Consider the following 15680-nt stretch of genomic DNA (forward strand, 5'->3'; position numbering starts at 1 on the left):
GCTTTTCACTGATAAAATTATAATTTATTATTTCCTTGCAATTATTCCAGATTTCTTACTGTCACTGGCATATTATTATGCAAAGTACTGTATAAATGAGAAGTAACAAGAGTCCAGATCCAGTCCTTGTAATTTATTTATGTAACATGAATGACATATGCATGTGGTATGGAATGTGTTTAAAAGAAATGTGTTTCTAGCCCCTTGGCTATAGAGATATCCTTCCAAATATTCAGTAAACCACTGAGTTTCAGCTTTTGGAGAGCCTGAAACTGTTACTCAGATGCATGTAATTCTCCCAATGCTCTGACTTTCATCTTGTTTCTATATCCTCAGGGCAACACACTCACTCGCAAAAGCTTTCATATGACTAACAGATTCATTCTATTTTTAACCAAGTTGAGAACAAATGACAGAGCACAGTGACCCTCATAGAAAAAGCCTGCCTGGCAGGCCTATTATTATAAAATCAGGGAAAGAACAATTTTTCCATCTTCTCCTACCCTTGCTATGGGAAAATTGTGTAAAGAGAAGAAAATGGTTGTCCAGGTGACTGCTAATTTCCCACTTGGTGTCTGTGTTTTGTCTACATGTCAAGGTGAACCTTGAGTCATGGTACCCACTGTGTTCAGACTTGTCTCACCCTCTCTAAGCTGCTGCAGCCAAGGTGGGGAAATGGTGGCCTTGTGCTGCTCTCTCATTATCTTCTTACAGCTCACCATATGAGATGAAACCCCGCTGGTATCCATGGCATTCATTAGAATTCACCTGAAGTATTCACTGCCTTGGAAACTTGATGGTAAAATGGATATGAAGAACTGTATTTATTATTCTGCAACCTGATTTTGAAAGGGCCAAGTAGAAAAGGAGGAGTTTCCAAGCGTGTTTTCTTACCTAGGTCTTGTCTGGAGGTGGCAGTTTCAGTGTGAGTGGAACATACATGAAGTGGAACACAGTATGACATGTGGTGTACTTTTTGTAATTTAGGTTACCTTGAAGATTATGAGCTTTGAGACTGCCAGTACAAAGCATAACCAGTTGTTTGTTATTGAGGATTTGCTCTTTGTTGGCCTGTTACAAGTTCAGGGAAAATGTGATAAATTAACCATGAAGTGCTGTAACCCATATTAGTACACCTGAGCAGGATAGTATCTTCACAACATATTTTCTGTTCAAAAATTTATCACCTTTTGACACAGGCACTCTGAATTTATGTAAGTCACAAATTAATTGCATCATGATTCAAAATTTAAGTACTGCCTTTGCCAGTGCAGACAGATTAAGTTAACAATCTGCAAGGTCGTTGACCTTAACAGAAAGAGTTCCTTTAAATTTTCATTGAAATAGAAAGTTTCCTAAAACTTGGCCAAGAGAAAACAAGGAAAGAGTTGTCATGGTTGTGCAATGGGAGGTATTCTCAAATTCTGAAGATAATGATAAACAAATTGATAGAACCAGTTCACCAATTAGAGGAAGGAAAAATAACCTGAGGTCAGTGTGATTAGGTGGCATGTATCAATGTCATAGTCCATTGGCTTAAATATGCAGTGCATGGAATAATAGTTGAGTGAGCGTACTGTTCTCTTCTCTATACTAATGCAGTCAGCATCTTTAATGGGGTGGAACCTACCTGGGGCAAAAAATTAAATGTAAAAGACCTAGGTCACATAACAGCTAGGCAAACATAAAGGCACAGTGAACAGTTTTTGCCAGAAAAAGGATATTGCATCATGCAACAGAGACAGAGCTACTTAGCCATAGTGGATTAGTGGTGTAAAATTGATTTTTGGGGTGGTATCTCCCCACTTAATTAAATGACTGGAGATTAATTTTCTTCTTTTGAATGTGCAAAAGTCGAAAGCTGGATATAGGAAGGAGCACTAGAAAGCCTGTATGATATAGAGGCAGAGCTGTATCCCGATTTAATACTCCTCTGTTGATCTCTGACTTTAAAGAGAAGCTGTATCTATCTATTATAAACAAGGTTGAGAAGAGAGGGTAAAGGGTTATTAAATGTCTACCTTTGAAGTACAAACACATCAGCAATAAAGGATATACTCCCTGTCCTATGAAAAGTTAGCACAATAATAATACATTTGCAATGATGTTGAAAAAAATATTTTCTTTAAAAAACATCAAAAAGTTGTAGCAATTCATCAGCTTCAAAATTCTAGCTCAACACTTCAGGCATAAAAAGCCAGATGATCACATCCTTTACTGATTGCAGTGATTAACATAACAGAAGTGATATTGTTAAACATTACCTACCCATTGAAGCATTTATTTTAACTGGTTTGTAGGTGTGGTTGGAAATGGTTTCCTTTGGATCTACTGGGTGGACAGGTGGAATTGTATGTAAGGGAGCTGGGGAAATTCTAGCACTTCCACAGCAAGACTGTTACAGCTTGAAGCTCTTATACCTCCTCCATTTAGTAATACTGTATGCCAAGTACCTGGTACTTCAATTTACAATTACTTGTTGGTGCTTTAATAGGCTCTTATTTGGCTTTGTTAATCAGTTTATTATTACATCAACTTTCTTTTCTCTCTGGCTGTCATACAAAGGTGGGTAATTTTCCAAATAAAGCACAAATCAAGAATAGTTTGAGTTAGATGTAGTCACAGGATTTTCCTGTAAAACAAAGGGATGTAAAATTGAGGTCTTGAGGAATAGGATACATTGCAGTCCATAACCATAGATGGGGTTAGATGCCATTGTGGTAAAAGGCATATAAAAGTCATCCCCAGACCTCACTTTGTGTGATTTCATGTGCCTGAGTGTCTCACTTTGCTTCATTTATACTCAGCAGTGAGAAGCTCCTGCAGAAAGTGGTTTAAGGTAATCTTTTGCTTTGGATGCCTCTTGAGAAGTGCCTCTGATCATACCTGGAGGCTGAGAGGCGAGCCTAGTAACCTAAGCACCTGAAGTTTGGGCATCCACACTTCCACTATATTGATAGGAATTGATAACCCCTGAAAAGTCAACTACCATCAGTCCTTTAAAATACAATCTCACAGTGGCAGGGTTAACATAGGTTAATAGGAAGCATAAGAAAAGCAGCATTTCCATCTCCCTGTCTGTCCCTGTTCAGTGAATTAATTATAGGGTTTCTTTTACAAGTGCACTTACCTTGACACAATTAGTGAAGTTAGATTGATTACAGTTTCTGTTGTTAACTCTTTCAGTAAATATATAACAGTGACTACCAGAACCAGCCTGATTTATAGGAAGCATTAACTTTAGTATACATTACTCTTCATATGTGCTAATGACAGCTTTGAGTATTTTGATGAACCTTCAAGAGCAAAAAATTTGAAAACTTCCTGGAAAATTATCAGAATGCTTGATGAAGTAATAATTGTTTGTGAAATACACATGTAATGCACTTTGTATGGTTTTAGACCAAAACTGTGTGCCCAGAAAATCTAGAGTAGTCAGCTTTCTTGCTGAGATAAGCAGCTACATCACTGCTCTTATCCTATTTTTCTGGTTTTGAAGATCCTTTTTTCCCTAAGGGGAAAACAAGATCTCAAGATCTGTGGACTTTTTCCCTTGCATTGAGGAGACTGAACATGTGAAAAACACTTGTGTAAACTTTTGTTATACTATTCCTGTGCAGTTCAGATTGTGGAGGAGGATTATGCTCTTCAGGTGTAAATATTTTCTTGAACATTTGAGGTTATAATGTAAAAGGCATCGTAAAGAGCTGTTGTATGAGGTACGCCTACATTATTGTTTCTGGTTAGGGAATTCACTTATTTTAATCTTGACTCCATTTCCACAGGCAGAACTTTGGGCCAGGTTTCCTTCAACCTGCGGAGTTAATGCACCCGGAGCAGCCGCCGCCTGAGGTTCCGTATTCCTCCAGAGGGATGTACTCAGAGGAAATGCCGTCAGTGGCACGGCCACGGCCCGTTGGAAGCACTGCAGGTACACTTCACTTGAGTTGAATGTGCACTAAAATAGCTGATCCCTTTCTGTACCTACCCTTTTGCCAAGGTCACCATTAAGATGTCATTCTCCTTCAGCTACTACACATGATGTGTGGTCCTTGCCTTCATTGCCCAAAAAAAAAATCATCACAAAATGAGGTTAACTTTACATCCACAGGACCTTGCAGAAAAAGGCAGTGCTTTGCCACCGTTTTAATATCTTACAGGCACTGGTTATCACAAAGCATATTTTCACAAAACCTCATTCTCTAAGAATGGAAGATTACTTGTTTTAGGGAGTACAGTGTGTGCTAACTTTCCACTGCCAGCTACTTCTTTTTTGCTAAACAAACCAACTGATGCATCCCAAATCAGCATGCCAAATAGCAAAATTTGTTTAATACTTTCCTACATGTTTCTCATTTCTTTTCCTAGAATTGTATGCATAAAAGCAGGATCCTTTAGTTTGTGATTATACTATCTATTGCTGCTGTTCCATAGGAAATCACCTTCCCTGATTTGGTTGTGAGATAATTTCCATAGCACTCATCAATGCTATCATGAATAAGATGCTAACATCATATGGCAATTAAGCAGCAAACACTGATTCTAAGAATAAAAGATTCTATTGTTATGCAAATGTCACAGTTAATTTTCTCCCAGATAAATGTTTTCTTCCTGGAGAATTGAAAAAGACTGGAAATACGATCATATGCTCATGTCAGAAGCCTAGTTTTGATAGTTCCTCTCCCTGTAAATGTTAAAAGAATGAGAATGGTAGGAACATAGTAACTATTACAGTTTAATTATGGTTATTTTATTCACTGATTCACACTATTATCTAAATGTTCATATCTATTCTGCTTTAAAGCTTGGAGGTAATTCATATATTTAGTTTCTGTTCTTCAGCATAATTATGTGTGAATATCAAACTTGTCAAATATTGGGGGTTTTTAAGAGGAAAATATGAAAGTGATCTAACTGTCCATCACTTAAATCACTCTGTTGTTTTTGTCTTTTCCTCCCTTTTTGTACATACACACAGTTTTATGTATCTCTGGGTTAAATGTGTTTCATTTCTAAGAAATTATAAAATATTATTTTAATAATTATAATAATAAAAAAATTACGTTTCTCTGTGGGAAAATTCAGGAAGAAGGAAAGCTGGCATGTCGTTACATGTCTCTTGCAATTAATGGTGGTGGCTGTCCTTTGCATGTGTTTGAAAGCAGCAGGAGGGGAGGGAAGGGAAGGAAAAGGAGAAAGGAGGAGGTTAGCTTTCAGACCGAAAGGAGATACAGCGTGTTCTGACCTTCCCGTTAGTTAATGACAGCATCGTTTAATATTTAACCACAAAGCAAAGCTCAAAGAACCACAGTCTTACATAGACATGTATTTTATTCTTCTGAGGGATGGAACAGAAGGCAGAGAGTTAGGGTCTTGCTGGTGTGATGCAAGTAAGGTGTGCCACAGGAGCAAATGTCTTCTCTTTGCTGCTAAGTAATTTACATGAAAGCATTGCCAGAGCTTTTAGTAAATGCTGTTTGGAAAGGGCTGGGATGTCTGAGATGCATGTATCTCAACCTGATCTTTCAGTGCAGTGAAATGAAATGCATCACACTCAAATGAACTGCACAAAATGCACATAACTTTTCCTTCTTTGTTCTACACTGACAGCCTTCTTTCTGCTGATTTTTATTAATTGCACAGAAACAGAGCTTCATTTTCTTCTTGTTTCCTGCTTCCAACAAAGTTTTATGTTGTCATTTGTCTGCCCTGCAAACTTGACTGTGTATAAAGATGAAAAAAACAATATTTGCTTTTAAGGTTCTCAGATACAGCACCTCACTCAGGTGGGAATTGCTAGCAGGATCGGAGGTCAACAAGTGGAGATCCCCTCAGGCAGAGCAGGGCATGGCCAGCCGGGGGGGCCAGGGTGGCCCCAGTACCGTGGAGAGGATGAATGTGCTAGGCGAGATGCAGTGAGTACTGTGTTACACATTTGCATAGTTTCCAAAGTAGTGATATGTTTGGGTATTTTTTCCTGCATTACTGTTTGGAACTTTTTACCCCTGGAATACTTTCAGTTGCTTCTCTGACATTCTTTGCTTTGCTCTTCGAACCCTTGTTAGTTATTCCAACTTCTGCTTGCTGTTCTTTCACCTTTGCTTCTCTCTAACTGCTTTCTCTCATTTTACCCTAACCTTTTTTTTTCTCACTTGAGGCCTTCACCCATTAATTGCAGTTCATCCAGTTCTGCTTCTGAGCTCCAGCAGAGGTGGATACTGCTTTCCATTTCTTCTTTGAAATATGCCTCTGTATTTTGAGATCATTGTAAGTAGAAAACATTGAATTAAATTGTCCCAGACTACCATCCTACTTTGTATGGGTGTATTTCTTTTGTCTTCTGTATTGGTGCACAACAGCAGGAGTCAGGGCAAAAGAATAAGCTGCATAGTTGCATGTAACATTAGAGGTGTTTCTGAACAAGTTATTTTCCTAGCCTCAGTCAGCAGGATGTGGTAAATTAATATGTATTCATTTACCAGTGTTGCCTAGGCAGCCATGGTGATTCCATGTTCTTGGCGGTGGCGCTTCTAGAGGTTGACATTTCTGATTCAACCAGATATGTGAGGTTGAAGATAGTATATGGCCTTTCCAGGAGAGAGACAGTTGCCTGCTTCCAGTCCTTCTTCAGTGTACTTGCATCCTGAAGCAGACTGACCTGTGGCAGCTCTATGGTAGTACTCTAGAGAGCGACAGATTTATGCTTCTTTTGCTTCTTTGTTTAAACAATCTTTTTCTGATTTTTTCCTCGAGGGAGGAAGACAGGTTCTCCTCCCTTTGCATGCTTAGAGCAGTGTGTGTTCACACTACTTGAATTTGCTATGCAGTACTGCATGATCTTGAAACAGCTTTGCAGAAAGGAAGTGCAGCAGGATGGCCTTATTTTGAGATTTTGGTGGAATTGAGCTGGAGAGGAGCAGCATAAAGCTTTTGAGAACTGGGTGCACTAGAAACAAACTCTATTGGTACTATTCAAAAACTTTTTAGTGTCTCCCGTTCCATTTTCAGAGACACCTCTGGGTTACCATTCATTGACCATTCTTAACCCTTGTCTCTCTTTTCTGAAGGTGACTTTTCTAAATCTGTGGGCCTGTCCCTTCTGCCCCTCAAGTGCACATTCAGCTGTTACTTTCTTAATGTTTTATTACATGAATTGCTAACTTATTACGGAAAGTTCATGTGGACCCATTATATGAGATTTTAGACAAAGAGTTACCTGCACAGCTTTCAAAAATTCACGGCCCAGTGCAATGTGATTTGGTTGCAGTTTGCACCTTCAATCACAGTTTCAGGTGTGTTCAGGTCATTTCAGTCCAGGTTGACTTTCTTTTGGTTCATCTCACTTTATAGATTTGCCTTGGCTTTGACAGAACTTTTTGCTTACTGGTTGCTGCAGTTCATATATTACTGCAATGTGAATTTTTTTTCAGTTATTAAAAAAAAAAAAGGCAAAAGGAGGAGATCATGGACTAAAACTTATCTGACTATGATGTCATTCCCACACTTTCCTTTTCCTATGAGCAGTATTTTCTTTTTTTTTTGCAAAGGATTCTTCCCATTAAAAAAAAACCAAAAACCTTAGTCTTGTAGCTTTCTGTATTTAAATAATTGCCTTCAGAGTTTGGATGTTTTCACTAGGACAGAGCTCTAAATTTATCTTTCCTCCTTTTGGAAATGAGGCTTTGCTTAATAACGGTCATGTTCCTTATGGTGCACTATTCAGCTGATCCTTTGCAAACAGTTTTACTGTTCCCTCATTCTGAGCAAGCTTCTAAAATTAAACTCTGCATTTAGGAAGATTAGAATCTAGATCATTCTTCTCACACGCAAACCGGAGAAGGATCTGCATTTGTACCCCCCAACCCAAAGCCAGTGTGCAGGGTACCATCAGTTCACCTTAATTCTCCACTTAGAAGACCTAAGCAACCAGGAGAATTACAGCATTTCCTTAGCTGACACAAAATGCAATACTGAGCAAGTGCTCATTTGAGCAGCAGAACAAACAAAGCCTGGTTTCTTACAGGTGGGTGGAGTGTCTTGCATATCTCTACCTCCCTACCACCACCTGGCATCATCTCCTATCCTTCTACAGTCCCTTAGAGGTCTCCATTGTTCTCCCAAGTCTTCTCCAGGTTTGCAGTGTTTCCCCAAAGCTACTCTTACCCTTTCACTCTATTTTTCTACTCCAGCTGCCCATTGTAGTGTGTCTAAACAATCTGACCATTCTTAAAGCTGTCTGTCATGTACCCCAGGAAGCCCCTGTGAGATACGTGCTGCCTGACAGGTCTACCTGAGCACAACCTAACTTGACCTTTCTGCCTCTCAGAAGCAGATTCAGCGATAGCACAGATCAGGTTATGTCTAATTAGCTACCTGGTTTTGTGAATTTTATATATCTGTTCATATATATATATATATATATATACACATATATCTGTGTATATATTTATACATCCAGTTCAGTTGAAATTGGCCAGAGTACAACACGTATTAAATGGGGATTAATAAATTTACAATGTGATCTCATAAACCTTCATTTTTTAAGAAGGAAGATTCAGTAAACATGGCTTTGTCAGTTTTTTTGTACTGCTGTTAATTATGCAAAAGTTTCTAGATAAAAATCTAAAATTTATGAATACAATATAAAACTATATATTTTTACATATATAATATTATATAATATACCAATGTGTATTTCTGTTAGTAAAGAAATTTTAAAGTAGAAAAAATCAGCAAACTGAAAAAACATGTCAGTGGTTTTGGTCTCCTTGTTTTGCTGTTGTAGTTTAGTAGACGTTAGGTTTCTAAACCAACGTGATACTGAAAGTTGTCAGGCCTGTTTAATTCTGATGTTATATGGGAAATCACAGAAACACATGCTTTTCTTTTTCGTAGATATTTAAGAAAACCTTGATAACCTTAATGTAAAAGACAGCCACTGAGGTCATCAGATGTTCTTTCTAACTCCCCTTATAATTCCCCTGTAACCATTCTTATGGTAGTAATGCAATGCAGTGTGAGGTAGGAGCTGAATCATGTAATGCATTTGAATGTGAAATAACCTGAACATAATTTAGGATGCTGTTAAGACTCATGTATCAGGGAATGTTTGCTTTTAATATTTTCTTATGTCATCTCTTCTCTATAAACCCACAGAGTACTTGTCAGGTTTGCCAACTCTAGGCTGCACATACGAGTTAGTTTCAGGTTTCAGTGCCAAATGAATAATTCTGAACAATCAAGAGACCCATTCATTTCCTTCTGATACCGAAATCACCTCTCTTTTATAAGATATAAGACAGGATGTTACTTGGAAAACCTTTACCTGTCATTCTTCTATTAAAGCCTCTTTTCCTCCTAATCTATCTCCCCAAATTAACTGTGTAAATGATGAGTGCTGTACGTGAGCTGTGCAAGAGAGTCAAAAATCTATTATTAGTTCTACTTCATAAAAAATGGCTTAAATTCTATTCTATGATATTATGAGAGATGTTAAGGAACTTACTCCCGCCCATTTTTGTGTTCCCTGCACACTGCTGCCAGACTCACTCTAGGTCCCCCATATCCTTCCCAGACTCTGCTTTGTAATCCCTTCATTCCCCTCCCCCTCACTCCCAAATCCTCTTCTAGCTGACCTTGCTGTCCTTTCTTCCCCCATCAGGTTGCTCTCTCTGCTACTGCTTAAGGCTTATCTACAGAGAAAGGTAGTGCTCACTGAATTGTGATGACTATGATCTGAATTTGCTGCAGGTGGCTGCTCCCCATCCCCAGCGCAGACCCTCTGAAAGGGGATTACACTGCTTTGCTCCCAATTGTGTGTTCGAGTCCTTTGTGTCCAGTGTTTTCTTCTGGCTGTCTCTCAGCCTTCAGCAGTATGAGGCAAGGGGAAACACTTGCTTCTGGGGTGTCAGCTGGAATTTAGATTTTTCAAAATGTACATTGTTTGTGTCCATACTGGGATTTGGTGCAGTCACCCAGTGTACTGTAAATTCATGCTTTGTTTTAGTGTAAGCAGATTTTCTTCCAGATAGAGGAGCCATAAACTCAGGCTTCTGTTTTGTTTCTCTCTTGTTTTTTTTTTAAAAATACATGTTAGTGAACAATGCAGAATTAACCCCTTTCTACCCTGAAACAGTGATTGTCCCTAAACTGGGATAGTGTTTCTCAGATATGTAAAACAGATGTTGAGAATGAAAAATCTAATCTTTCAAATCTGAGTAGTTTTCTCCTTCTGCTTCTTCTGTTGACTGTGTTTTCCTGGGCACTGGTCAGTCACAGGGTCCACAAAAGTGTATAGTCTGAACAGGCAAGCCAGGCAGAGAAAGGGAAGGTCAAACTAGTAGCATCTGTGCTTATAAATAGTATGGAGATATGACAGCCAGGAAGACAGTGATTTACCTGTTGTCTTTTAGGAAGTTGATAGAGATGGAAGGAAAGAGAAGCCAATTCTGTTGACTTCCAGTTCTGTGGGTTTTCTCCCCACCTCCTTCCACTTCAGTTTCTAAACGTACCAGAGATTGGAAAGGTGGTCAAGGCTTTTTAATGGATACTGAAAGAGATTTTGAAAATCACTGGACTTGAGGCAGTCCAACAATTTTGTGTACACTTGTTGTTTTGTGCTCTGTAAGAGGAATCACTCATTCATGTAGCAGAAGAACAGTTGCAGCAGATAGAAGCATCTCCATGTTGCTTTCCCCTCTGTTCTTCGCCTTTTTGCTTTCTTGTCTTTTCTGGGATAATCATGTTTATTCAGAAAGTACAATAATGCTTTCTACCTTTTTCCAGACGCATATGCATGGACACCAAGAATATTCCTCCTCACCAGTATTCCAGATGCCGAGGACTTCAGCCAGACAGCCCTCAGCACCTCCTGCTCAGCTTCCACACAACAGCCTTCAGGGCCAGGGCCTTTGCTACACCACCAGTTCCACTGAGGACCTCCAGCCAGGTCACTCGTCAGCCTCTCTTATCAAAGCAATTAGAGAAGAACTTCTGCGACTTTCTCAGAAACAGACAACAGTGCAGAACTTCCATAGCTGATTTAGCATTCCATTGCAAATCTGCCAGGTATCTGCTTCCTATGGAAGCAAACACTTATTGGAAATCAGCAATGTTGTTCTCTCAAAGGAAGGAACTTTCACAGCTCTGTTGACAACACTCTGGAAAACCTGAAGAAGGCAACAAAATGAGGATAGTAAGGAGAGAGAGAGGGAGAGAGGGGGGACAAACAGGGAAAATCATCAGTGTCATCACAAGTAATATTAATTAATCTACTAATATTACGATGCTCCTTCTTTCTCCTTACCCTCATTCAGCCTAACATATAAATAAAACCTTAGGTCAAGAACTCAATACTCCAGCTACAAAACAAAAAAAAGACAGGAACAAACTCCAAGTATGATGGACTCCTTTTTCTAAGGAAGTAGGTGATGTTTTGAATAAACTGAGATGACATTTTGCAAGAGATTACAAGTATTCTTATCTCTCCAGTGCTTATGGGGAACTGGTTTGCATTGCTGTTCTGCAGGATTACAAACTGTATCAGCTTAAGGGTCTTGAAGGTCCAATCCAACATAAGAATCACTTTGGTTGTCAGGAACAATGGGACTGCTTAGAATAAAAGTCTTTTTTTGAGTTAGTTGTATCAAACTGGAACAATAATTGTTATAGCTCTGTGGTTCCGAATGGAGCTACCCTCTGCACTCTTCCTTGTTTTCCTTCTGGTGCTGAAGCTTCAAGTGTTCCTTCATCTTCAATGTTTGCAAAGTGAAACATTGGCCTTGTATAACTAAGAAAATATCTGTAGACTCATTCAGGCTGGAAAAAGAAAACAAAGCATCCAAACAGAAAGGGCTTGTTATCTAATTTGTTTAAAAATTATTGAAAACTGGAAGAGGAATACTCAGCCACAGTTGAATTTGGGGAAATGTGTGTGTATATCTTTAAAAAATATATTTACATGCTAAATGCTCTGGCAAGACCAGTGATAAAATATTGCCACTCTGTAGTTTGCTTTGTGGACAGAAACCAATCCAGCCTGACTGGTACAGGGTCACCAGCATTACATTATAAATTGATGTCCTAAATCATTGCTGATGTTTGGATCTGAATAATTTTAGTGGAAGTCAGTGACAGTTTAGAGCATTAACATAGGCTTAGATTTGCAGTTTTGAGACAGTTTCTATATTTATACTTGTTTCCACTGTCCCTTTGGACAAAGGGTGAGCATTATCCCCATGGTAAAAATGGTACGTGCCATGGAACTGTTTGTCGCTGTTTTTTCAGAGTTTTAATTTAATATTAGCTACAGATTTACTAATATTGGCCATTGCGTAACTGTAACTGACATAATACATACGGAAATTTTACTTAAGTCACGATTTGTTGGAGTGTGTTCATTTTCAGATCAAACTGAACTAAAGTTAACAACCTGGCGCAGAGATAAGAGTTACCCTCTGTCAGTGTTTGTGAGGATGTTTGGGAGCCGTACCCTAGAAGAATGAAAAGCAAAACTGTTATGTGCTACAGTGGAGGTATTTCAAATAATATCAGGTTATAGTCATAAAAGGTCTGAGGAACAGAGGTCCTCAGAGAGAACATTGGGCAGTTGCTCTGGGTAGGGGCTGCATTTGCCTCGCTCACTGGGGTAGAGAAATGGCACTGGTAAAATACAGGTGTGTAACACTGGTGTGGTGTGGTGGTCTTGGGCTGCCAAATCTGTTCCTGGTTCCAGTGCACAGTTCAGTAGCTGTGACAGGACTAACTCAGACTGGAATGAGAACAGGTAGGAGGACACTGTGGAAGAAGCCGACTGCATACCTTATTCATGAAGCTGGTACAACAAACTCATTGCTGAAGCCAAAACCTCAGTTGCTCACTGATGTGGAAAAAAAAAAATGTGGTATGTTTCCCTCTTTACTAGGAAGAACACTTATTTTTCTGTTTACTTATGATCGTCAAAATGCTGTATGAAATTGTTTTGAGGGGCTTAGTGCAGAGAAGCAGCCTAAATTAGTTTCCAGTTCCTTGGCCAATGTGTAAAGCCCTCACGGGCACCGGTTGAGGTGTGAATGGGATCAGAACACCAGCATGATTGTGAACAGCAGTACCAACAGGTTATTATGATTTGAATTTTTAAAGCTTTTTTGTGTGATAATCAGCTCTAGGGTAAAAATAAACATTTGTTTTCTGCCAAGTTTGTAAACATGGATATTGCCAATAATTCGGCAAAATGTCAGGTTTTGAAGAATGAAGAGTGTATCGGGCAATGTTCATTTGGTCTTTTTGACAGTGCTGAAGACTGACTTTTCCTAAGTGTTCCCATTAAAATTATCTGTGTCCGAGCCCACTTTCTTCTCCAGCTTAATTTTGCAGTGAGCTGAGACACCAGTGCTTATAATATTAACATATTACCATGGCTTCATTTCAAGAAAATGTGGGCTTCTAAAAAAATAAATTAATTTTCTGGTTTCAGCTATTTAAGAAGGACTGTGAAATAAGAGTTTTGAAATTTAGAGGTACTTAAGCCACTTCTTATTCATTTTTTGCTAGTGGTGGTGATGCTATTGTGAAATTCCATCTTTTTATATATGGATGAAGATCCTTTCTCTTTTCAGTCTCAAATCTTATGAAAAGCACGGGACACAGGACAAATATATACTGGTAAATAAAAGAGGCTTTCTGATACAAGAATCCCTCTTTAAAACCTTGGGCAGGACAGTAAAACATCAGAAGTCGGAAAGCTGTGTTTGGAAGTTATGTTCTCAAAGTGACTGGACACCTGATCCAGTGGTATGGCATAGTCTGTATCTTCATATAGTAAGAAAAGTAGCACCAGTTCCAAGAATGGTCTTAACAAGGGAGACCCTCACTTTACTTTCTGTAGCTACAGGAAAAGCTGGGGTTTTTTTCATGTGCTAAGAAAAAAGGATTCTGTGGAAGGCATGTGCCAAAATGTGTGTTTCCACTTGGATATTCGGGGGAAAAAATCTGTAAGCTTCTATGTCCCCATGGGTTTGAGCTCTTTTGCCAGTTCTTTTTATTACCCTGTTTAAAGGGAGGAAAATAAAACCCAAACAAATCTTTTTTTCCTGAAACTTAAAAGTATCCTGAATTTGAGTATCTGTTAATGAATTTACCAGTTTCTGAAAACACTGATCGAATGAGAAATTGGTACGGGCACAGAAAGCTGTTACCAACAGTTGCATCCATTTCCATGACTAAACCATCTGGTTCATGGAATCCTCAGGCTCTTCCCTTTCTTCACAGTTTTCCTTGACATTTGTGTTTTGTCTGTGTTTAGTTTGGCACACAGAAGAAGTTGGCAAGATGAGAGCTACATAATTTAGCTTGGTTGGTTTCCTTTCCGTGGCCAAGATGTTGACCCCTAGCCTGCTTCTTGATTATTTTTGGAGCTAAGTGAAATGTTACGGTTATTTTTCGTACACTGAATTTGAAAGGTGGGGCACACTTCAGTACTATAAAATATTCCCTACCAGGATGTAACACATGGTCCTGCCAGTGACTGTGGGCATGTGACTGAGGAAAGAAAACCTTGCTTTTTGGAGGAGTGAATTGCATAGGTGCTGGACTCATAATGTTAAATATGAACACTTTGGAACAGCAAGTGGAATTTGACTGACCCTTTGCAATGTACTGTCCTTGCAGTGGTTTGGAACAGGCTTCTTATATAGTGGTTTGGGAGCAGCAGCATCACACAAGGTCTACCTATCACCTGTGCACCCAAAGAAGTGTTGGCTACCCCAATATTGTGCACCTTTATGGACACACATAAATACAAAGATTGATCATCCAAAAGTGCATGTTCCCAGCAAATGCTGAAGCCAATGCCTTTAAATTAGACCATGGACAGCAGGGTTACAGCACTATCTTAAAGGTTGTGTACAGGGATGGTAACTTCCCAAGAACCAAAACAGCTGATGCTGTTGTGTGTTAACTCATGGCTTGAAAACACATTTGATGGATTACACAAGGAAGCTGGTGTGTATTCAGGCTCAAGTGAAGTCACCAGTTGTGTGATGTGGATGGCAGAAGCAGCTGAGCTGATTTTTTTATGTTTTGCCCTCACTACATTCCCCCCTTTTCCAACTTCAATAGTTTTTAGCTCAAGGAAAAAATGAGCGTTTTCCTTTCCATGCCTTATCTAGCAGTTCTTTGTTAAAAGGTGCCAGTCCTTGAAAATACCCTATTTTGGCCAAGAACTTTGAAGTGGCAGGACGAAGAACATTTGTGACTTTGAGGTGGGAGCATGTTGTGGGCCATATTTTTGTAGACACAAAGAAAAAAATGGTTTTTTTAAATAATAACACCTGTTTGGTGTACTCTGAATATGGGCAGAGAGCTGGAAATGGATTAAAAGATTAAAAGAGTGACATGCGATTGTCAGAAGGCAAAGGACAGCAATGAGGTCTCCAGGACCACCTGTAAAGTGCACTAAAAAGAGAGAGAAAAAGTCTTGGGGAGTCCACCTGCCTCCACTCAAGCTGAGTCCATAACACAGCCCCTCTTTGCAGTCCTTCAGCACTCGCAGTTCTGGTTTGTACAAAAGTGAGGAACATCTCTCATCAGTGAGACTCCCACAAGCAGTTCGCCAAGGCTGTAGAGTTTCTCCAGGGCTGTTTAGATGTGCATAGAGAAAATCAGCAGCTTTGAATTGCTTG

General features: G+C 39.2%; 1 protein-coding gene across 4 annotated transcripts in view; it reads left to right on the top strand.

Moving 5' to 3' along the window:
• KIAA1549 (KIAA1549 ortholog) overlaps window positions 1-15388 on the top strand; it is a 147526-nt gene extending 132138 nt beyond the window's left edge. The window contains exons 18-21 of one of the 4 annotated variants that reach the window (XM_032687690.1): window positions 3786-3931; window positions 5761-5915; window positions 9662-9704; window positions 10786-10887. In XM_032687690.1, coding sequence (XP_032543581.1) covers window positions 3786-3931; window positions 5761-5915; window positions 9662-9685 — 325 coding nt within the window. In that variant the 3' untranslated portion in view covers window positions 9686-9704; window positions 10786-10887. Of the gene's footprint in view, window positions 1-3785; window positions 3932-5760; window positions 5916-9661; window positions 9705-10785 lie in introns of all 4 variants that reach the window. The other 3 variants (XM_032687689.1, XM_032687688.1, XM_032687692.1) reach the window with 3 other exon arrangements.
• The last annotated feature ends 292 nt before the right edge of the window (window positions 15389-15680 follow it).

Source organism: Chiroxiphia lanceolata, chromosome 5 (genome assembly GCF_009829145.1).
Source record: "Chiroxiphia lanceolata isolate bChiLan1 chromosome 5, bChiLan1.pri, whole genome shotgun sequence".
Taxonomy (NCBI): domain Eukaryota; kingdom Metazoa; phylum Chordata; class Aves; order Passeriformes; family Pipridae; genus Chiroxiphia; species Chiroxiphia lanceolata.